Here is a 22,165-nt window from a genome sequence, read left to right as displayed (position 1 = left end):
CGCGCGCCGCTTCCTGCTCCTGCTCCGCCTCCGCGCTGCGCCGGGCCTGGGGACGCAGCAGCTCGCGTCCTGCGGAGCGCCGGGCCGGGGGCGCAGCGGGGGCGGAAGCGGCGCCCGATAGCGGCGCCCGACGCGGCGCTGAGCCAGCAGCACGCGGCGGCCGCGCGGTAGGAGCGGGGCGCGCGCCGGGACCTGGCGGGGGCGGGAGCATCCCGTGCGCGCGTCCGTGCGCGTCTCGCGTGTGCATCTGTGTGTGTATCATCTATCTGTGTGTGTATCATCTCTGTGTGTATCATCCGTGTATACATCCATGTGTACATCATCCATGTCTGCATCCGTGTGTGCATTCATGTGTACATCCAATGTCTGCATCCCGCGTGTGCGTCCGTGTTTTGAGTCCAACGTGTGCATCGTCCAATGTGTGCATCCAGTGTGTGTGTCCGTGTGTGCGTCCTTGTGTGCATCCCATGTGTGCATCATCCATGTGTGCGTCCCGTGTGTGAATCATCCGTGTGTGTGTCTCTGTGCGCATCATCCGTGTGTGTGTCTCTGTGTGCATCCTGCATGTGCATCCCGTGTGTGCATCTAATGTCTGCATCTGTGTTGTGCATCATCCATGTGTGCATCATCCATGTGTGCATCCCATGCGTGCGGCTGTGTGTGTGTTCTGTGTGTGCATCTGATGTGTGCATCACATGTGTGTGTCCAGTGTGTGCATCCATGTGTACATCCATGGTGGGGGAGCGGTGCGTGGAAGGCAGCATGCTCCTGGCCGCTCTCTGACGCGATGCCATTAATGCTGTGAAAAAGCCAAACTCAAGAGTCAATGCCAGTGTGATTATTAAGTAGGGATCCTTTAATGCGACGCCGGGCACACACAGGATGATTCCACCTAATGTGTGCGACTATTTGGGCTGGTTACGTGACTTTTATACTGGTTAAACACACCTGTTCATAGAGATTCAAACACATTACATGTTCATTATTTTTTTGAGAACTCATTATTGTAGTTTATCACCCACTCTCGTATGCGCATCACAGTTTCTGTGTGGTCTTCAGAAGCCTCTGGTGGTCTTCATCTTACCTCCTTCATCACTGTGTCCTCTTGGTGAGCTCTGGTCTGTTCTTTGTTTCTCCTGCAGAACTGTCCTTTTTTTTTTCTTCTAGCCAGCCCTGCTTCCGCAGCTTGGAGCATCAGTCGGAGATAAGTTTCTTTAAGATACACACTGCTTGATTTGTTGCTTGTGTCAACTAGTAAGCAAGCTAAACTCCTGTTACAATCACGTTCTTTCTAGCCACAAGCCGGCCAAGAGTAATTGCTTCAGCTAATTCTTTCCCTTAACATAATGATTTATTCATACCTCCCTTCACCATCCTGAGGGAGCTTGAGAAGTGGGCCTGTGTGAACCTCATGAGATTCAGCAAGGCAGAGTGCAGGGTCAGGGCAGCCCTCGGTATCCATGCGGGCTGAGGGATGAAGGGATTGAGAGCAGTCCTGCGGAGAAGGACCTGGGAGTACTTATGGGTGGAAAACTGGACATGAGCTGGCGATGTGCGCTCGCAGCCCTGAAGGCCAACTGTATCCTGGGCTGCATCAAAAGAAGTGTGGCCAGCAGGGCGAGGGAAGTGATTCTACCCCTCTGCTCTGCTCTCGTGAGACCCTCACTTGCTGCGTCCAGCTGTGGAGTCCTCAGAACAGGAAAGATATGGATCTGTTGGAGCAGGTCTAGAGGAGGGCCACAAAAAAGATCAGAGGGATGGAATGCCTCTTCTGTGAAGACAGGCTGGGGGAGTTTTGATTGTTCAGCTTGGAGAAGACTCCAAGGAGACCTTATTGTGGCCTTTCAGTACTTAAAGGGGCCTTTAAGGAAGATGGGGAAAAACTTTTTAGCAGGGTCTGTAGCTGTAGCGACAGGATAAGGGCTAATGATTTAAAACTAAAAGAGGACAAGTTTAGACTAGATATTAGGAAGAAATTTTGTTCACTGAGGGTGGTGAAACACTGAAACGGTTTCCCCAGAGAGGTGGTGGGTGCCCCGTCCCTGGAAGCATTCATCGTCCAGTTGGATGGGGCTCTGAGTGACCTGATTGAGTTGAAGATGTCCTGGCTCACCAAGGGGGGTAGCCTAGATGACCTTCATGGTCTCTTCCAAGCCAAACCATTCTATGATTCTTCAACATTATTCTTTACCGAGGAATGGGTGTGTTGCTGGGATCATAATGTGGTCTTGAGGCATTACTTCATGAGGGGTTTTTTAAACCAGGTAAGTTGCAGTGGGAGATGTGTTAAAGCTTTTTAAAGTAACTCATACAGGTAGAAGGGCCCAAAAGCCTTTCACCTGGCGCAGGAGGATGTCACTTCTCTTAAATGTGCCCGTTTATCAGCTTTCTTGGTTATTCTGCTGAAGTGCCTGTATGATGGAGATCTAAATGGTTGATCTGGGCTGACAGTTGGACTGGATGATCACAAAGGTCTTTTCCAACCTTAACGATTCTACAATGCTATGATTCCATGATTTAGGCTAGAGAGAAATAGCTGGACAATAGAAAGGAATGCTAGTACATCTGAACGTTTTATAATTGCTATAATGTGTTGACATAATTTGTTGGATGCCAGTTGGCTTTGGTAGGCTTTTGGTCTGGATCCTGTGGGAAATAGCAATGTATTTATTATTTGTGACATGCACAGTAACACCCAGTCCTCACCAGAATCAGTAGATCCAACCCCTTGTGCTTCAGCTCGGTGTGTGCACAGATTTGGTAGCTCAGAGCTTGTGTTTCCCAAATTTAGATGAAGAGGTAAAGGAATGTGTGGAAGGTGTATAAGGGGAACATGGCTCTAGAGGCCAGGGGAAAATAAAAACTTTAGTCTGGGGAGGAAAAGGACACTTGAGCTGTGCCGTCATCGTACTCCTGTGCTCTGCAGGTGTGATAAGTAGTATAGATCTCTGGGATGATATCCAAAGAATCATGCGTCATTCATTGCATTGATCTCATATAAAGGTGTTTTGAGGTGATGTGTTTGCATTATTGACAGACAATACCTCCTCAATTTTTTTATAACTTAAAAGAAAAAACAAACTCGGAAGATGTCTGGAGGTGTCAGGGTCAGGCTGTGTGTGCTTCCATATGCGGCTCTTCCACCTTTGCTGATCTGTCACTGGAGATGTATGCAGTGAGGAGTATAGTCATGCAAAGTATCAAAGAGCAGGGAACAAATCTAGGGTTAGAGACATTGTGATGCTTTAATTTCATCAGCACCAAATCATTAGGGTGAATTTAGACCCATAATACAGTTGTAACATTGATGTGTGGGCCTTTACTAGTGTCTAATCTGGGGATTGGTTTTTTTAAAAAAATAAAATTCTGTTTAAATCACTGCATTTGACTTTAAGAATTTGTTGATTTTGACAGCAAATGAGGAAGCAGCTGTGAGCACTTGAGGACACAAATGGAACGGCACAGCTGTCAGAAGATGGTGTCTTTCATGATATTTCTTAGTTGCTTTGCTTTTTCAGTTTTGCCCAAGATCTGAGGTTTCAGCATCGCTGCGTTCAGGTTTAGAGGTGGGGGTTTTCTGCTTTTTGGGTTTCTTTTTGCTAAAGGTGATTGACTTAATTTTGTGATTTTTAGATAAGTTTTGGGGTTTTTTTAATCTCTTCTGCTTTAAACAGCTACACGTTGTTTAAATGTGGTTTGGACAAGTCTGCAGAGTGTTTGCTTACACTGATAGTATGCTTTTGGTAGTGCTTTGCTGCTGTGCCCTATTTGCATTTTGAGCAGAATCTCCAGTGTTTGATCTGCAGTATTTAACCTGTAGGGGAGACTTGCAGTCTCTGGGTTTGAGAGGACTTATTTGTACAGCATTTAAAGCAAGGCTTGTGAGATCTGGGAAGTCTTAAGTCAGTGATGCCAAATGCTGTTGCTGTTCCTGCCTCTCTCAAATTTGTTATGGCTGGAAATAGGCTCACCTCCTTCTCATCTTGTCTATGGAAGGTGATGAGAAGGTGGCCAAGTTCTTGCCCAGATTTTGGGAGTGTGGTCAAACGTCTTGATTAGGGACAATCCTTATTCTGTTTTATTTAAGAGGAAACAGTGAGATGACTCCCTTTACCTTTTTTTTAATTTAAACAGGGACTTCAGTATATTTTTCTTGGTTAAGAGTTAGCACCCTGAAGTTGCCTGTAGGTGTTTTTTTATAATTAATAACTGTGTTCCTTGAAATGGTAATGGATGTATTAAGTTGTAAATATGTGAGTAGTTTTTATGTGGGACTGCTTAGCTAAGACAAGTCTAAGCAGACTGCAATCATGATATTGTAATCTATAGATTTCATCTTCGTATTTTCATTTGATTGTCAAAGCTTTGTACTGTTGTACTGTATTGTATACTAATGTTTACATTTTTATTTTAGAGTTGCTACACAAATTTGCAATAAAACCAGGATTTAACCAGTTATGGAGCTGGCTCATAGTTTGTTACTGAACGAGGAAGCATTAGCTCAAATCACAGAAGCAAAGAGACCAGTCTTTATCTTTGAGTGGTTAAGATTTTTGGATAAAGTGCTAGTAGCTGCTAACAAGGTAATTTAATGTTTTGTTTTTTTTTTTTCCATTTCTTACTAAAACATAACTGTATGATTTCAGATTCAGCCTGAAGAGCCTCTGTTTTAGTTAGTAGCTCTAAATTGTTTCATTGTAGGCAGTCAGTATGACTCTAGTACATAACACATAGCTTGGTTTGAGTTCTTCATTGTTGAAAATATTTGAAAGGCTAAACTTTCCCTCCCAGACCAGGGCTTCTTGATGGTAAAGAGGATTAAAAGATGTTCTAGGCAGGTCTTGCTGTATTTTTAGGAAGTATTTTTAAAAAAGTAAAAATTAAGTAGAGTAACAGCTAATTCTGAGCGTTTAGCATCTGTCTATGCTATTATTGAATGCTTTGCAAATCTCTGTGAGGTATCAATTTGCTGAATTACATAGAAGTAGGAGTTATGTCAGGTTTACTTCAATTTCTTGTAGGTTTCTCTGGGCATTGGAGGCAAGGCAAAGGATTAAATAACTTCTCTCATTTTATTTATTTTTGGTTCATTAACAGACAGATGTCAAGGAAAAACAGAAGAAACTTGTAGAACAGCTAACAGGACTCATCAGCAGTTCCCCAGGGCCACCTACACGAAAACTACTAGCAAAAAATCTTGCTGCTCTCTACAGCATTGGAGACACATTTACAGTTTTTCAGACGCTTGACAAGTGTAATGACATCATCAAGAGCAAAGATGATACTGCATCCTACCTGCCTACGAAACTGTATGTTCAATGTTATTAGGGAAAGGAGAATGATTTTTAAGAAAAATGGGCATTACAGAATAATCTGTAATGTGTATATGTGCATGTTATGTTTACTTGTATTTTGCATGCTTATTTGGAGTTCACTTATGCTTGATATAGCAGGAAAAAGAACAGGATTGAGGTTGTGGATGGCAAGACTGAAAAGTGACACATATGTGGCTATCTGAAAGTGAAATACTTACCTCTAGGCTAGGGCCTGTCTTGTGTTTTTTCACGTTTATGTCATGGTGAGGATAACAGTAGATGAAGTAATGCAATGAGGAAATTCCACTAGTGGGATTATTACTGATTGTGCTTAAGTATCCCATTTAAGATGGAACCTTCAGATCGTCAAATGAGCATTATCTATGCCCAGAGAATTGTAACCAGATGTTCAAGGTTTTTTTCCCCCTGTTTGTATTTACCTACTGAGATACACTGCACAGGTCTCTCAAGCATAGTTTGTGTACTTGGATGTGTGGGTGCATTTATGTGTGATCCACTTCATCTTTCCTTATAGGAACAGTCTTATTAGTACGAATGCAGTTAATGTCACAAACAGGTTCTGCTGTAACCGGTTTTAGTACTTTGCACACATACTGCTTCATATCTTCGCAGTATCTACTGAACCCCAGTTTGGGCCTGCTTTCAGACATTATCCTAACTATAGGATTTAACAATAAAGTCTGAAGTTTTGGGCAGATGCTGTCCTTTTGTTTGAAGCTGTTGCCACTCTGTGAGGAACTTGTGTAAGTGGGAAGAGATGTGTACTATAACATGCTCTGAAACTTATGATACCCACTCAAGTATATCAAGGTCGAGGGAAGTGATTCTGCCCCTCTATTCCTCTCTTGTGAGACCTCATCTGGAGTACTGTGTCCAGTTCTGGAATCCTCAATGTAAGAGGGGTATGGAACTGTTGGAACAGGTCCAGGGGAGGGCCACAAAGATGATCGGAGGGCTGGAGCACCTTCCCTACAGGACAGGCTGAGAGAGTTGGGCTTGTTCAGCCTGGAGAAGAGAAGGCTCAGAGGAGATCTTACAGTGACCTTCCAGTACCTGAAGGGGCTACAGGAAAGCTGTAGAGGGGCTATTCGTAAAGGCTTGTGAGGACAGGATCGGGGGAAACGGGTATAAACTGGAGAGGGGTAGATTTAGACTGGACATTGGGAAGAATTTCTTCCCCATGAGAGTGGTGAGGCACTGGCACAGGTTGCCCAGGGAGGGTGTGGATGCCCCATCCCTGGAGGTGTTCAAGGCCAGGTTGGATGGGGCCTTGGGCAGCCTGATCCAGTGGGATGTCCCTGCTCATGGCCGGGGTGTTGGAACTAGATGATCTTCAAGGTCCCTTCCAACCCTAACTATTCTATGATTTTAAGTGCTAGTCCAGAAGGTTTTTTACTGTATGGTTTCAACCTTAAGGTTTTGATGGTTGCGTTGAATAATTGTGTGGAAGAGGTGCCTGTAAATGGGTAGGCTGTAATGGGCTTGTAACATATAGCTTTGCTAAAAAGTCATTTACCCAAGAATTTCACATTTTAAAAATGCCTTGTTCCTTTGTGATGTAAAAGTGCATGTTCTCAGGAGCTACTTCTGTGACTGTCCTGGAGTAATTTGTGTATATAACTGCGGTGGGATGCTACTTAAAATATTCTTAATCTCAAATGTCAGGTCAAGGAAAATGTGTATAAAACTGTTTATGAATCTAATGATTTTTATAGTGCCTATACATTTTCTTGTGTTATGCAATTATTTATGCATTTGAAGTTCATAGGCTTGGGAAAAAAACATCATTCAGTATCTACACAGATGAGTCAGAATCTATTAAAGGTAGGGGTTATCTTGCAGGTGCTTTGAAAGGAGACAGTTTATTGGAGCACTAAACCTTAGGCTTGCTAGTATTTTAGCGTATGCTTGTTTGCAGAGTTTTTCACTCTATCTGTAGATCTTGTAATAATACCAGTTCAAATGCTTTTGTGTTTTTAGAAGCTAATAACTCTTATGTTACTTTTTTTTTGTAAACTAAAAAATTACTTGAATGCAGTGTTAAGTAGCCAGTATGACTAGTGGACAATAAATAGAGTTTATCGATCAATTATGATTAAAACATACATTTCTATTTTAGTATTTGTCTTCATTTGGATGATACAGAAAGGGAGTACACCAGTTACTGTCTTTTTTTTTATAGGGCTGCTGTGGCTTGTGTTGGAGCATTTTATGAAAAAATGGGTAGAATGCTGGGTAGTTCTTTTCCGGAAACAGTGAATAATCTTTTAAAGTCTCTGAAAAGCGCAGAGGTAAGTTTCATATTATGCCATATGTGTGATTGTGATTCCATTTGAACTAAAACCTTCTTCCAAAGGTGTTCGCCAAAATGCCTGCATTGTTTGCCTTCTACAAAGAAAAATGGAAATCACTTACATAGTTAGTATCATGTTAAACATGTGCATGTATTTTTGAAGTTTAGAGTTTTGTCATATGAATATGATAGTAGTTTTCTCATAGCGGCATCTGTAATTAAAATTGCAATATCATTGTATGTGCCATTTCTGCGTTAGGATGTCTGCTTGTGTACACTGAATAAATATTCATTCATTTAAAAGTTAATAAGTACTTAAGTTTTTCAACAAAGATGTTACTCCTGCATGTGGGCAGGATACATTGCACTCTGAAAAGAGAGTGTGTCATAATATTGAGAGAATGTGTCATTGTGTCCCGGGCTGTCAGGAGATCTGAGTTAACACCAGTAGCTCTGGTGTTTTGGTTTTGTTTTAATTTTTTTGTTGTTGTTGTTTTTGGTTTTTTATCTATGACTAGTTGGAAGGAGTAGTGATTGTATGGATCTTATCCTGACAGCTGTTCTCTTTGGCTGTATTATTGTATCTGTGTGATTTTAATTTTTTTAAATTTTTTATTTGGCCCTCCAACTGCAAGTACCTGCCTGTGTGCAGGGATAGCAGGAAGCTGTCAACTATTTGGCCTTCCTGTTCTCTTATATTGACTGTTTTGGGGTTTTTTTTTCTGCAGCTCCAGCAGATAAATTGTGGGGTAGGCAGAAGCATCTTGTCTACAGCCAGTTTGTTGGATTGCTTGGGCTAATTTTAGTTCGTATGACAACTGAGGCTGTTTTAGCAAAGCCGTGTATAGTGCTGACTGCTATCTAAAACCAGCTAAGTATCCATTGTATATGGCTGAACTGTATTATCAGTGTTTCCAAAAGTATTCCCATGAAGAAGCAGGACAATGCGGAGTTGTACACCTTGTTCTTGATTTAAGTACTGTGTCCACGTTTTTGCATAAATGTGTTTGTGTGTGTGTATGCAGTCTCAAGGCCGCAGTGAAATTCTGATGAGTTTACAGAAAGTCCTAAATGGACTTGGAGGAGCAGCAGCTTCTTGTCACCGTGACATTTATAAGAACGCCCGATCTCTGTTGACGGACAGATCTATGGCTGTAAGATGCGCAGTGGCTAAGGTGGGTGTGTTTCTCACCAGTCTTAGAAATTCTTGTGCTGTGAGAGTGAACTGTGACCTGTTGTTTAAAATAGGAAATTTGATAGTTCGTTGGGCAAGATAAGTCATTGCTAGTTGACATCAAAGGCTCAGACATTTGATTTATTTCATATAAACAAAAATACTGTAATACTGTCTTCCCCTCTTTGTAAACAAATATGAGGTAGAATATATTATCTGTTAGCCACACTGGGAGAGGCTTTTGGTAACATAGTTCTTTTATTGTGCTTTCCTCTTTTAATTTTTATTTTTGTGTTAACCTATTCTATGAGTCTTCTGATTCTTTACTCAGCCAAGTTATTGGTTAAATGGGAGAGCGTGTGTGTGAGAAAATTTAATGTATTCAGTGTTAAAATACTTGCTGAATAAACCTGACAGTTAAACTGATGCTTAGAGAAAAGGTAAGAATGGTGACCATTAGTGCTCAGCAAGTCTTTTTTTTTCCTACAGTGTCTGCTGGAATTACAGAATGAAGCGGTGTTTATGTGGACGGCTGAACTAGAGAATGTTGCAACGCTGTGCTTCAAAGCTCTGGAAAACTCAAACTATGGTGTGCGAGTTGCAGTGTCAAAGCTTTTGGGGACGGTCATGGCTACAGCACTGATACCAAAACAAGCAACAGGTACAAGTTCTGGATTCCATTTCCAGGCAGACAAACTGCATCTTAAGTACCGCGTTACGTGACAGCATTACATGATACGTGGTTGTAGATGGAAACTTTTGGGCAGATTGTTTCATTTTATAAACTGTAAGCTAGAAAGAGTAGAGAGTGCAGAATCCCTATTGTAGTTGTATAAAGAAAGAGAGAGCAAACTCTTAGAAATCACCTGGGACAAAGTAGCTTATGTTTTAAGCGTGAAAACAAGCTGTTATCTGAAATGTTGGCTAGATTTATGTTTGCAGGACAGTTTTGAACTGATGTCTAGTTTTTAGATCATTGCTTGTATTGGTTGGAACTTCGGGATTAAATGATTACTTTTCTTCTTGCTAAAGTGATGCGACAGAATGTGAAGAGAGCCACGCTTGAGGAGGTTTTGGAGCTCATGGCCACAGGATTTCTGCGAGGAGGATCTGGTTTCCTAAAGAGTGGTGGAGAGATGTTAAAAGTAGGAGGATCTGTCAACAGGGAAGTGCGAGTTGGTGTTACCCAGGTTTGTCATAGGCTCTCTCTCTCTCTTTTTTTTAATAAACTAATATTTATATGTGACTGTAGTGCTTTTAGTAGGAAAAATCACACTTCTGTTCTTTATTTGTTTATAAGTTAACTTATGAGTCTGGTTTGACTGTTTTGTGAGATGTACATGTAGTGTCATTCACCTAAGCTATTTTCTTTTATTACTGATATGCAGTAATGATAGATTAAAATATGTGCTAAGGAAAGCTTATTTGCTCAGTGTATATTAGGTGGGATTAACTTGGTAAGTTTTCCAATAATTTTGCAAGTTAAAGACTTTAGCTGCATATTTAAATATTATACTTTTTAGAGAGGACATAATGTTGTCCTGTGGTGTGTGCTGGCTGTCTTTTCAACTGCTGATTAAAGTTTACAGCCATAATTTGTTAAAACTACGATTCTTCTTTCTCAGTGTATGTCCTGAGTAGGTGAGCTTTGCTGAATGTGGAGGCTCCACTTGTCTGCTAGAGAAAGGTGGCAGCACCATATTTTCAAATTCAAACGTTCTGACTCTGACATACATTTCAATGTGCTGCAGTAACTTGCCAGAATCCAGATATTCTTTTGATCATAGGATATTTTGTGTATCCCTTTTTTCTCAGCATTTCTCAGGTCAACTTAGTAAAAATGCCCAGTCTTCATTGTGAATTTGAATATGCTAATATTGCTGCTGTCATTGACATTATGTTCTTAACATTTTTTAAAAGAGACACATTTTGAGTGATGCACTGGATTTTCTTGCTATCACCGAAAGAGTATTTTGTTCTTCACGGTATGTGTAGCAGTATAGGAATTAATTTTGACACTGGAAACAGTTCAGCTTCAGTGACAAACACCTAGCTAATAAATCGATTCATCCTGCTAAACCCCATCAGGGTTGCTTATTACAAACTGGCGTTGCTACTGTGCTGCTTTATGCCTGAGTATAAATATAGTCTTTAGTCTTCAGTGACTGAATATAGACTTCTGTTTCTGTTTTAATTGGATCTGTATGTAACTTTCGAATTTGCAGGCCTACGTTGTCTTTGTTACGACATTAGGAGGTCAGTGGTTGGAGCGCAACTTTGCTACGTTTTTGTCACACGTACTCGATCTGGTCTCCCATCCTCGTGCAACTCAGACCCACGTGGAGGCAGTTTACTCTCGAAGATGTGTGTCCTTTATCCTGAGAGCAACTGTGGGCAGCTTACTTGGGGAGAAAGCACAGATTGCAGCTGCCAAAGATATATGTCAAGCCATCGGTAAACAAATGAAGGCAGTGGGTGAGAATCATTTTTAATGATTGCCTCCCTTCATATAAAGGGGACAATTTTCTAAATTTGTACTGTAGGAGACATATAAACGTTAACCTGATACTGAAGTCTGTTTTCTTTGAAGTGGTAGTTGCTGCTTCTGGGATATTGTATAGAAGAAAAAAAACCTACAGTGAGTTGTAGGAACTTAATTGGATAATTTTAAGATGATTACAGATTGTAATTAATTGTTTACTACAGGTCTGGGGTTTTTTTCTGTCTTAATTTATATATATTTGCATGCAAATTTGTATGCAGAGCCTAGATATGTCAAGATTATATTTTTTGTTACTGTGTATTGATACAATACACATGTGCTGTATATATGTGTATACTTGCTTTTTCTGTGTTATTCTATTAGTTCTACCTCTTAGTGCACTGCCACCCATAGTAGCTGTGGGGCATCTATTTTTCATGATCTTTGGGTGATTGTCTTTGGCTGATAGCTGTGAAAACTGTTTCTGGTCAGAATGTGTTTGCTTTGCAAGTTCACACTATGACCAAACTTTTAATATAAGGTTGGTTTCAAAACTAAACTGTCTCTTTTTGTCCTGTATATGTTCAGATGTGATTCAAATGGTAGTTTAACAAGTTGCTTTTGTTTTTTTTTTCCTGCAGAAGCAGTAGTGAATGATGCTAATAGTGAAAATAAGTCAGGAGCTGCTGATGTAGCTGCGAGCCAGCATGTAATGGTGTGTGCCCTTCAGGAACTGGGTAGTCTGGTTCAGAGTCTGAATGCCACTGCATCTCCTCTTATTCAAGAACCCTCTATTGGTATGCAAATAAGTTTAAATAGATTAAATAAGACGTTTGATCAATGAATATGAAATAACACTAAATCTAGTTAAATAATAAATGAATACATAAGAAATAAATTGATGAAACTGGCACTCCCTGTGGTACTGCAGGTGGCTACATTTGTCTAGCTCTTTGTGTTTAGTAATCTAACTTTAGTTCAAGTTTGACAAAGTATTAAGCAACTGTTTCGGTTGAAGTCTGCCTGAGGCACTGTTTTAGGGTGAATAAATTTGTTAAGTTGTGATTTTTAGCATTGATTAGTTTCTGATAGTTGTTTTATAGGAAATCCATTGTTTTGCTGTATACGTTCTGAAATATTTGCTCCTGGAAAGCTGTATGGCATTCAGATACCAAGTTTCTCTGGGGAGGTTAAGGGTATTTTGTTGAGATGAAGCTGTAGATAGTCCTACTTTAAAAAGCTAGTTATTTGGCTTAAATTGACTAGGATTTATGTGGGATTTTCTTCTTGCTTGTTTTAACATCTGAATTTTAAGTTTTTTCCAGTTTGTCGATGCCCATAGTTTTTTCCAATGGAAGTGCAAATTGCTTTAGACATTTCTTTATGTTTTTTTATGTTGTCTTGATGCATATGACTTTCTTCTCCTGCTGATTTTGCTCCAGCTGTGGAGTGGGAAAGATTGTGCTTGTGTTTATTCCTTCTGGCTGCTGTGCCCCACAAGAACAGAGGGGACTGTATCTCAGTGTTATGTCTGCTACCTGCTGTGAAGTAAGCAGGTGGAAGTTGTTCACCAGCTGCAGAGAAAGCAAGAGATAAGGCAGCAGTGGGGGCTCTAAAGTAGGAGTTTGTAAGATGAGAGATCTGGACGAAGGAAAGCATTGGTGTGGAGACAGATTGAACTGAAGAGTTCACAGAAGGTGGGATCAGCTAGGCATGGAGGTTTGGAAAGTGTAGAAAGATGGTAACTTGGTGCAGAGGAGACATCACAGTGTCAAAAGCAGAGTGCAGCACTCAGTGACATCTGTAGCACGTGCTTGTCTACAATGTGAAGCAAAACCAAAGATCGGTTGTGCTATTGTTCTTTTATTGGCAGTCTGTGTAAAAGATGAGAAGACTGTAGGAATCATCTCATCCAGTGCCCATTTTCTTATATAGGTTCACAAGCCTCTTTTCTGTTGTTCAGATAGTAGAAGTCAGTGCTGTGGCTCTGGCAGTTCCGGCTTTGCTGGTAAAATCTCGTGTGGAGCAGCACGATGCTAATAACACTTCTATCTTTCTGCAAAGAAAAAGGCAAAGTCATAAAATTCAAGTACTTCAATTCTGACTTTCGTATGTTCATGTTGCAGGTTTAGTACTGATTGATTTTACTTGTCTACACATATTAAAAAGCACATCATGACTTTAAGAGTGTAAACTCTGTTTTCTGTAGGTCTGTTGGAGACAGTGACTTCAGTTCTCCTTCATCCCAGCATGGCTGCTCGACTTGCAGCTGCATGGTGCTTGCGGTGTGTAGCTGTGGCATTGCCTTTTCAGTTGACTCCATTTTTAGATAGATGTTCAGAAAGACTCAACAATCTGAAGACCTCACCTGAAGCTGTTAGTGGCTACAGTTTTGCAATGGCTGCTTTGTTAGGTGGTGTGCATCAGTGTCCCTTAGGTATTCCTCACGCCAAAGGAAAGGTGAGATTATAAGTGTTTCATCTGTGAGTGTACTAAAACATACCTTTTTATCTAGAAGTAATAGTTTTGCAAAGTGTTTGATGTGGTAATGATGGAAAGCATTATTGAAATTGAACTCCTGCCTAGCAAGAGAGCGATGGCCAGAGCATGTGTTTGTAGTGTTTCAGTTGCAGTAATTCCCAGCTTTTCCCCTTTTTCTCTTTCAAATTTGTGTTCTTGTTTGACATATTGATGAATAATTGCTGAAGAGAATATTGTTGCCCTTATTGACATATACAAAACACTGATCATCTGTGTGAAATGTAATCTGCATTCATTCTTTATGGAAGGTCAATTTAAATTATTTGAGAACATCTTTGTAGATGTAGTCTGTAAGGATTGATGTCTAGCAGATGGGCTTTATATTTTTAAAATCCACTGTTTTTTGTTATTGGTGCAGATGGTGGTCAGTATTGCTGAGGATTTGTTACGAACTGCTGCACAAAACAGCAGACTCTCCTTACAGCGGACTCAAGCTGGATGGCTTTTACTTGGAGCACTTATGACTTTAGGTTTGTAAAACCGGTTGATTTTTGTTTTATTTTAATGCTTATCCAACATTTCTGATTATTTGCTTTGGCAGATGGTCTCTACATATAATCAGTGCAGCGTTAGTGCATTTATTTCACCAGCGTTGTTCATACTGGGGAGAAGTGAAATATTAATGTTTACGTAAGCTGAAGGATAGCAGAGAGTTTTAACGATAAAAAGAATTCTGCTCTGTTTTTGAAAACCCAGCGTTTAGTCACTCTATGAAAAGGGCAAAAATGTCCATAGTCTTCCTTTCTTGATACTGCGGTGCAGAAGAAATGAATGGACTGTAAACAAACCGTAGCAAGCATTTCAATGAATTAGGTGCCTCTGGATAGGCAACAGTACTCATTGGAAGTGTTTAAAAGCCATTCAGTTGTCTTTCAGAAAAGCCAGCTTCATGTTTGTATCACAGACATATAACCTTTCAAAATGCAACTTCTGATAAGTATACTCTTGAATTTTGCAGGAATATTGTTGATTTTTTGTTTGTTTTGGTTTTTTATACTGGAAAATTGATAAAGTTCTGATGCATTCTGCAGTCTTTTGATCTCTCAAAAGAGATCTCTTTTGAGACCGCACCTTGAGTACTGTGTTCAGTTCTGGACCCCTCACCACAAGAAGGATGTTGAGGCTCTGGAGCGTGTCCAGAGAAGAGCAACGAAGCTGGTGAGGGGGCTGGAGAACAAGTCTTATGAGGAGCGGCTGAGAGAGCTGGGGTTGTTTAGCCTGGAGAAGAGGAGGCTGAGGGGAGACCTCATTGCTCTCTACAACTACCTGAAAGGAGGTTGTGGAGAGGAGGGAGCTGGCCTCTTCTCCCAAGTGACTGAGGGCAGGACAAGGGGGAATGGCCTGAAGCTCCACCAGGGGAGGTTCAGGCTGGATATCAGAAAAAAATTCTTCATAGAAAGAGTCATCGGGCACTGGAACAGGCTGCCCAGGGAGGTGGTCGAGTCACCTTGCCTGGAGGCGTTTAGGGAACGGATTGATGAAGTGCTTAGGGACATGGTTTAAGGGAGTGTTAGGAATGGTTGGACTCGATGATCCAGTGGGTCCTTTCCAACCTGGTGATTTTATGATTCTATGATTCTCTCAGCAAATCCCATTTTGTGTTTCCTCTTCTTCTCTAAATTGCCTCTTTTATGCCAGCTTATTGTCATGTTTGCATAACAGCATAGCCTTATTGTGGTTGTCCTCTAATGTATTTTTAAAGCACTTGCACTAGGTCTTCTAGAGCTTTTTCAGAAGTTTTCTTTAAACTTGACTGTTGAATTCGTTTCATAACCAATAACTGTCACTTATTTCTCTACTCATTTTATGAACAAGTTAGGATTGGCCAAAGAGCTTGCTTTCAACATAGTAATATGAATCAAAAATTAGAAGTCACTGTGGAAAAATATTAAAAAATAGTTGCAAGTGGTTATGTATCACGTGACAAAGTATAGAATTACCTATTTCGTATTTGATACCAACAAACAGACTTAATTATACTGTTTATTTGCCACACTTTTAACCTAGAAATGAGAAAGAATTTGCTTTGTTTCCAGTTGTTCAGATTAGGGGAAAAGGAAGACATGTGAAGTCATAGAAAAATAGCTTAAGGAGCACAAACCTTCATGGCTTATTTTTCACTGTTAAATACAAGTTTTTGTTATGCTGCCACTTTATTTTTTTGCATAGGCCCGTCTGTTGTTCGGTATCATCTGCCTAAGATGTTGCTGCTATGGCGAAATGTGTTTCCACGTTCTCTGAAGGAGTTAGAAGCAGAGAAGGCAAGAGGAGATTCTTTTACCTGGCAAGTAACACTGGAAGGCCGTGCTGGAGCTCTGTGTGGTAAGAATTTCAAACTTCAAGATTACAAGTGCGTAGTAAACTAAAACATGGTCCCAAGTATTCTAGAAACAACTCTCAACTTCCCTGCTTTTTTTGAGAATTATAAAAATGTGTCAGCTTTTCATCAATGTGACCTGGTTTTGGCATTTAGTTTTATGACCGTGTCACGCAGTCCTTGTGTAAACATTTTTAATTGCTGCTTTTTTGATATTCTCTTAGGATCTGTATCTCGTTCATGCTTTAGGTATGTGTGTTTCAGCAAAATTTTGATTTATACCTTTTTGTCACTAGCCATGAGAAGTTTTGTTGCTCACTGTCCTGAGCTCCTTACTGAGGATGTGATCAGGAAATTGATGACACCTATAGAATGTGCCATGACAATGATGTCACAGTAAGTAAGCAGTTTTTACTCTTTACTGACTTTTTTTCCTGGACCTGAAATACTAGAACTAACTTGTTTTATTTCATATGGTGACCTAGTACTGCACTGTTGCTGCTTGTCCATGTTGAAAAAATCTTCTATAAGCATTGTGTTTATGGTCATTGGCTTTGTAAAAGTATATTATTGCATATCTTGTGCTGAAGGGCCTACCATGGTAACTTTTGTAACTGTGTTTTGGGTTTTAAGTTCAGTGATCTCTTTAATTCATGATGTTCTTATCCTTGTGCAAGAAATGAGAAAACTCTGGTACTGATCTACTTGATGTTAATCAATAAATTCTTCTCTTACGAAAAGTACTAAGAAGACTTAAACATTCTACAGAATACAAAGAAATAAAAACAATTTTGGGTTGAGTTTTGTGGTTCTGGTTTCTCCCCTTCCCCTATATTAAAATAGGTGTTTCTTCTGAGGATGTACATGCACCTCATTTATAGCACCATGTGTTTATTTTGATAAATTTTTTTTCCATACAGTTACCTCTGAAAATGTACTGATAATTGAGTAATGTTGCTCATAGTTGTTCTCTGAACACTATTTTCTTGTCTTGGCTAGAGAGATATCTTGTGAAAAGAAATCTGAAAATACTCTTCTCAGAAACTGCAATATTTCTGGCTCTCTTTTTTTTTTTATATTCTATAGCATTCCATCAGTAATTAAAGCCCACGGAGCTCATCTCAAAGCTAGTGCAGCTATGGTCCGTTTAAGACTTTATGATATATTGGCTTTATTACCACCGAAGACATATGAAGGTACATAAATTTTTATTAAAGTAAAAATTCTACTTACTCCTTTTGGTGTATTTTTGGTTCTTGCCTTTGAAGCAGATACAAGGTTCAAAATAGATTACTAGGAATCTCCAGGAGTTTTGTACTATATTCCTCATCTTCTGTATGTCATCTTGAAAGTATGACTGTGGAGTATGAACACTGCAAAATACTAGAGGAAAACGGTATCAAAGTTACAGTCCTGTTTATAGGACTGAGAGATATGGAGATTGTGTTCTGAAATCCAGTTTAGGTGGTATACATCATTGTTACTTAAAAGACAGCAGACGTTGTTTCTTAGTATACTCAGGGCAAATATAAGAATGAAGATTTGCTTTTGGTTTGTTTTTTTTGTTTCTGCCAAATACTGTCGCATAATCCAACAGGTTAGCTTTTGGGGTTTTGTTTGTTTGTTTTTTGTTAATTCATTACATTTACATAATGACGTGAACAAGCAAATGTTTGCAAAATGTGGATTGTCAACCTGGAAGGGGTGGCTTGATCTCTTGTTCAGAACATTGATTTGGGAACGGGAATCCAACATTTCTGTTTGAAGCCTTACTTTCAACTCTGGCCTTGTCAGGTTTACTTTTCTGTCTGTTTGCTACCTGTAATACCGAGGTAATGGCGCGTGCTTTGATTTGTATCTTCTGATCATTAGCTGAAATGTTTTGGTTAAGATGCAGCACTGATACTTTTTAACGTCCATTCTTCTAGGATCATTTAATGCGCTTCTTCGAGAGTTGGTAGCAGAGTTTACTTTGACAGACAACTCTGCTAATACAACCACATCACTCCTCAGGTCTCTTTGTCATTATGATGATAGTGTTCTTCTTGGCTCTTGGCTGCAAGAAACAGATCATAAGTCAATTGAAGACCAGGTAATAAAAAACTAGGATGATGAACTATCTGCACTATCTTCTCTGTATGATGGGGGGCAGGAGAGAAGCCTTCTAAAACTGAAACTCTATGCCTTGTTTTTAGTCTTATTTCAGAGGTTTTGTAGATGTAAGTCCTTCTATTGGTAGTTTACTGTTTTGCCTAAAAACTGCTTACTGCTCAGATATAAATTGCATAACACTACTCATATGGTTGTGGTTAGTGAACTAACGTAATTTCTCTAAAACAAAACAACAGCCCTTGCCTCCCTCTCTGCCAATCACCACTATCACCTCCCTCCATCTTCCTAGTCTAGCAGTCGTTCTCTTACGTGTTTTTTGAACTAGGAAAAATCTAAGTTCCATTTAATATGTTTCATAAATAAACTTCTGTCAAAATGTCAGTATTGAAATGGTGTTACAGGAAAACAAGATTTAACTGGTGTTATAGGTGCAGTATGAAATCTTACATTTCACTTGGAAGTGTTGACACAATTTTGTTGGCATTATAAGGAATTTGCTGCACTTGTAAAACATGTGAGTCTTTGAAACATAGGTATTAAAAATTTTAAAAGAGGAAGCAATTATTGCTGTGGGAATCTTTGGTCAGATCAACTGGTAATGTTGATCCAGTTGTTATTTTTCATATGGCCCTTGAAGAAGAAGTGTAGCTTAGGGACCAATTTGGTAATGTTAAATAGTTTAGGAAGCTATCTGGTAAAGCCTTCTCTTTGCTTTCCTGATTTGTGATGACTAGTAAGGGACAGACCACCACTTTTCAATCCTTTTACCCATATATATTTCAGGATTTAATGACATGGAGAAAACATTTTTGTCCATCTGGGTGTACCCCCCTCTGTCTTCATAATTCTGCTCTGATTTCTGCTTTCTCAGTGAACTGTATTCTGTAGACAACTAACTGTTCTGAGCATTTGCTGAACTGTGCCATCATAAATTTCACTAATCAGCTTTTCAGGAATTTGTCGGCTTAAGAAGGGGGAGGCTGAAACTGCCTCTTCTGCCCAGCCTGTCTAACAATGGCGAGGTTTGTCAGAAAGCAACTGTCTTGGCTGAGCAGATCCAAAAGTCAAGACTGATGCTAAGTGTAAGAAACCAAGGCGGAAGTGTTTCTCAGAAAAGTTCAGCATGTCAAATGGAAAAAAGGGTTTTATAAACTTGCCGTGGTTGTTGTGGTAGACATCCAGTGCATTCTTCACTCTGCAGAGCTTTCTGGGACACTCCTTCCCACCCACCCTTCTCCTGCCCCTTTTTTTTTTAACCTCTAACTTGTAAAACAGTCTCTGGTGGTAACTGGAGCCCTGTAGTGCATCATGGGATCTTTTTATACTTGGTTACATTTTATTTTTTTAGTGTTATGGAGATCTCAACAAATGTTTGTATTGTTTTCTGACCTTTTAAGAAGAATACAGAGCTATTATATTCTAATTTTGTTTCATGATTAAATAATTAACAAGTTATGAAAATAAGTTCTTCTTCAGAGAAAATAGATGATTATTTGTATCTCCTGAAAGAATGATGATTAGGAAGTATTTTCATGATTATAGGAATGCTACTAATTTTAATACTGTTTCTAAATGTTTGTGTAGGGAATTATTACAGCTAAAACTGGTAATTTAATATACTGCATTGTAACTCAATGCTCAAACAGACAGTGAATGAATAACCTTTTTTTTCTGAAATGTCACTTTGTAGTCAGTGATTCAGAACCTACTGTTAATACCAGAATTAATCTGCTTTTCTCTAATTTCCGTCCCTTACTATCAGGAGTGATAATTTGTGCATTTATCCCGCTATTAACTGCTTTGACCCTGTGGAATTTAGCTGGACCTGTAAGTGCTAGTCTATATATGCGTGGGGACACTGCAGTTGCATTCAGGTGTTTGTAAGCTATTTTGTTGTTTTAAGCTATTGCATATATGTTTTGATTATCTCTGTTTCCAAATTTTATGTGGGAAGGTGTATTCAGAGTTATTTATATTATGTGGTATTTTGCAGCTTCAGCCAAACAGTGCATCTGGAAGTGGTGCTTTAGAACATGATCCATCTTCTATTTATTTGCGCATCCCTGCTGGCGAAGCCGTACCCGGTCCCCTTCCTTTAGGAGTATCTGTCATCGATGCATCCGTAGCTCTCTTTGGTGTGGTTTTTCCTCATGTCTCTTACAAACATAGGTCAGTTTACATCAATGTCCATTTCAGAATCTAATGCCATGTTCTCTAGGTAGTATTACATTTCCATTTTTTTTTTCCTTGAAATAAGAATCTACTTTGATATCAACTGTCTTTGAATTCGGAGTTCAATATTTGGTGTTCAGTGTCTCTCAGGAGTCCAGAATTTGTCTGCTTAGTTTAGAAACAAGGTGATTTCCTCAGTTATATCAATTTTGAAGATTTAAGGTTCAGAGGTGGAGACTAGGTTATTCTCTCCTCTGACTACATTTAACAGTAGTAATATTTCTGCAGCCAAAATTTCCTGTAAAAATATGCATTGCGATTAACTTCAAATCAGCCTTGAAAACATAGCAGTGGAATCTATTGAACTTCATTTGGCTTCCACAAGTAAGACTATTTGATTGATACCTGGCAAATGATTCTATGCATGATCAAAAAAGAGGAAATGGAATTCAGCTTATTTTCCTTTGTCTTCCACATTATATTTGCAGAGTTATGAGTTGCCAGCACTGGTTTCATCATTCAGTTTAGCTAATTGGTCACTGAACGCAGAGTGAAAGCAACTCGAAGACACATTTCAAAGTAAAATTATCCTTCAGTGCAATTGTGATGGGAACGTTTTTTTCCTAGCAGTCGATCTCATTTTACAGTGAGTGCAGGATAGACTTGAGGCCAGTTTGCAGTAATTCAACTTGATGTGTATCTTTTCTTAACTATGGAAAGATGTGGATGGGGAACTAAAAATAGTTAAGAATGCAGATTATTCATTATATATTCCTGTTCTTGGTATCTTCTAGGGAATATTCCTCCTCCCAGTAACACTTTCTGGCATGGTTGAATTTGGGGAAAATGGACGTTAAATTGGGAAAACAGTAGAAACAATAATAGGAATATGGAGGATAACTCTATCTATGGAGGATAACTTTTGAATGGTAGTGGTGAGGCAGCATTTTACCACTCTGATCTTCATAGCTTTCTAGATATACAGACAGATATTTCTGAAGACTCGATTCCTCTTGGTGGTGTTTTCTTCAAAATGAATAGTAAACATTTGTGGATAAGCTAAAAGAACCAGGAAAAGGGATGTTCAGAATACCTCTGCACTTTCTGCCAGAAGTGAATACCTTCTGCAGCCCCTGAAGCATAAATTCTGTGACTGAAACTAGAAGGCCCTTTTGTTGTGTGTTTTTATTTACTAGCTGTGTTTTAGTTTATATTTTGACAGAATATCGCTGAAATTATGTTCTTTCCTTTGTTTTAGATTACAGATGTTGGATCACTTTGCTGAATGCGTCAAGCAGGCTAAAGGTGTTCGCCAGCAAGCTGTGCAGCTTAATATCTTTACTGCTGTTCTTAGCGCCTTGAAGGTAAAATTTGTAAACTTGTAATGAATGCCAAAATTCAGCAGTTTGCTTCATCAATTTATATTGGATACAAAAGACTGTTAGAAAAATGTTACTGAAGTTACTACTTACACATTGAACAGTTTGACAGTACAAAAATTGATTTTTTTCAGGTATTGGCATGAGCTCTCATTGCATGTATCAGTACAGAGAACAGATCAGGCCACGTAGTTAGCGTTCTGTAGTATCCAGACTGTCTTTTTCTTATTTTTTTAGTACTGTAGTTTTGTTTGCATTGTGCTTCTGGATTTAAGTATTTTTTCCTATATCCTCAAAAAACCCCTTATGTCATATGATATTGTGCAGATGAGGCTCATGGAAAGAAAAACAGAAAGAGA

The 22,165-nt window shown here is 39.4% G+C and overlaps 1 protein-coding gene across 1 annotated transcript in view; it reads left to right on the top strand.

The window, feature by feature from the left end:
- Positions 1 to 31: 31 nt before the first annotated feature.
- The window catches only part of HEATR5B (HEAT repeat containing 5B), a 60,544-nt gene continuing 38,410 nt past the window's right edge, over positions 32 to 22,165 (top strand). Inside the window, exons 1-17 of the mRNA XM_054062099.1 lie at positions 32 to 167; positions 4,417 to 4,583; positions 5,098 to 5,309; positions 7,519 to 7,627; positions 8,655 to 8,804; positions 9,293 to 9,464; positions 9,836 to 9,993; positions 11,029 to 11,278; positions 11,927 to 12,082; positions 13,495 to 13,745; positions 14,185 to 14,296; positions 15,996 to 16,148; positions 16,440 to 16,539; positions 17,230 to 17,339; positions 18,072 to 18,235; positions 20,249 to 20,424; positions 21,686 to 21,791. Coding sequence (XP_053918074.1) covers positions 4,458 to 4,583; positions 5,098 to 5,309; positions 7,519 to 7,627; positions 8,655 to 8,804; positions 9,293 to 9,464; positions 9,836 to 9,993; positions 11,029 to 11,278; positions 11,927 to 12,082; positions 13,495 to 13,745; positions 14,185 to 14,296; positions 15,996 to 16,148; positions 16,440 to 16,539; positions 17,230 to 17,339; positions 18,072 to 18,235; positions 20,249 to 20,424; positions 21,686 to 21,791 — 2,505 coding nt within the window. The 5' untranslated portion in view covers positions 32 to 167; positions 4,417 to 4,457. The remainder of the gene's footprint in view (positions 168 to 4,416; positions 4,584 to 5,097; positions 5,310 to 7,518; positions 7,628 to 8,654; positions 8,805 to 9,292; positions 9,465 to 9,835; positions 9,994 to 11,028; positions 11,279 to 11,926; positions 12,083 to 13,494; positions 13,746 to 14,184; positions 14,297 to 15,995; positions 16,149 to 16,439; positions 16,540 to 17,229; positions 17,340 to 18,071; positions 18,236 to 20,248; positions 20,425 to 21,685; positions 21,792 to 22,165) is intronic.

This window comes from Cuculus canorus, chromosome 3 (assembly GCF_017976375.1).
Source record: "Cuculus canorus isolate bCucCan1 chromosome 3, bCucCan1.pri, whole genome shotgun sequence".
NCBI lineage: Eukaryota > Metazoa > Chordata > Aves > Cuculiformes > Cuculidae > Cuculus > Cuculus canorus.
The sequence above is the reverse complement of the archived record's forward strand: the minus strand, read 5'-3'. Positions and strand labels throughout refer to the sequence as shown.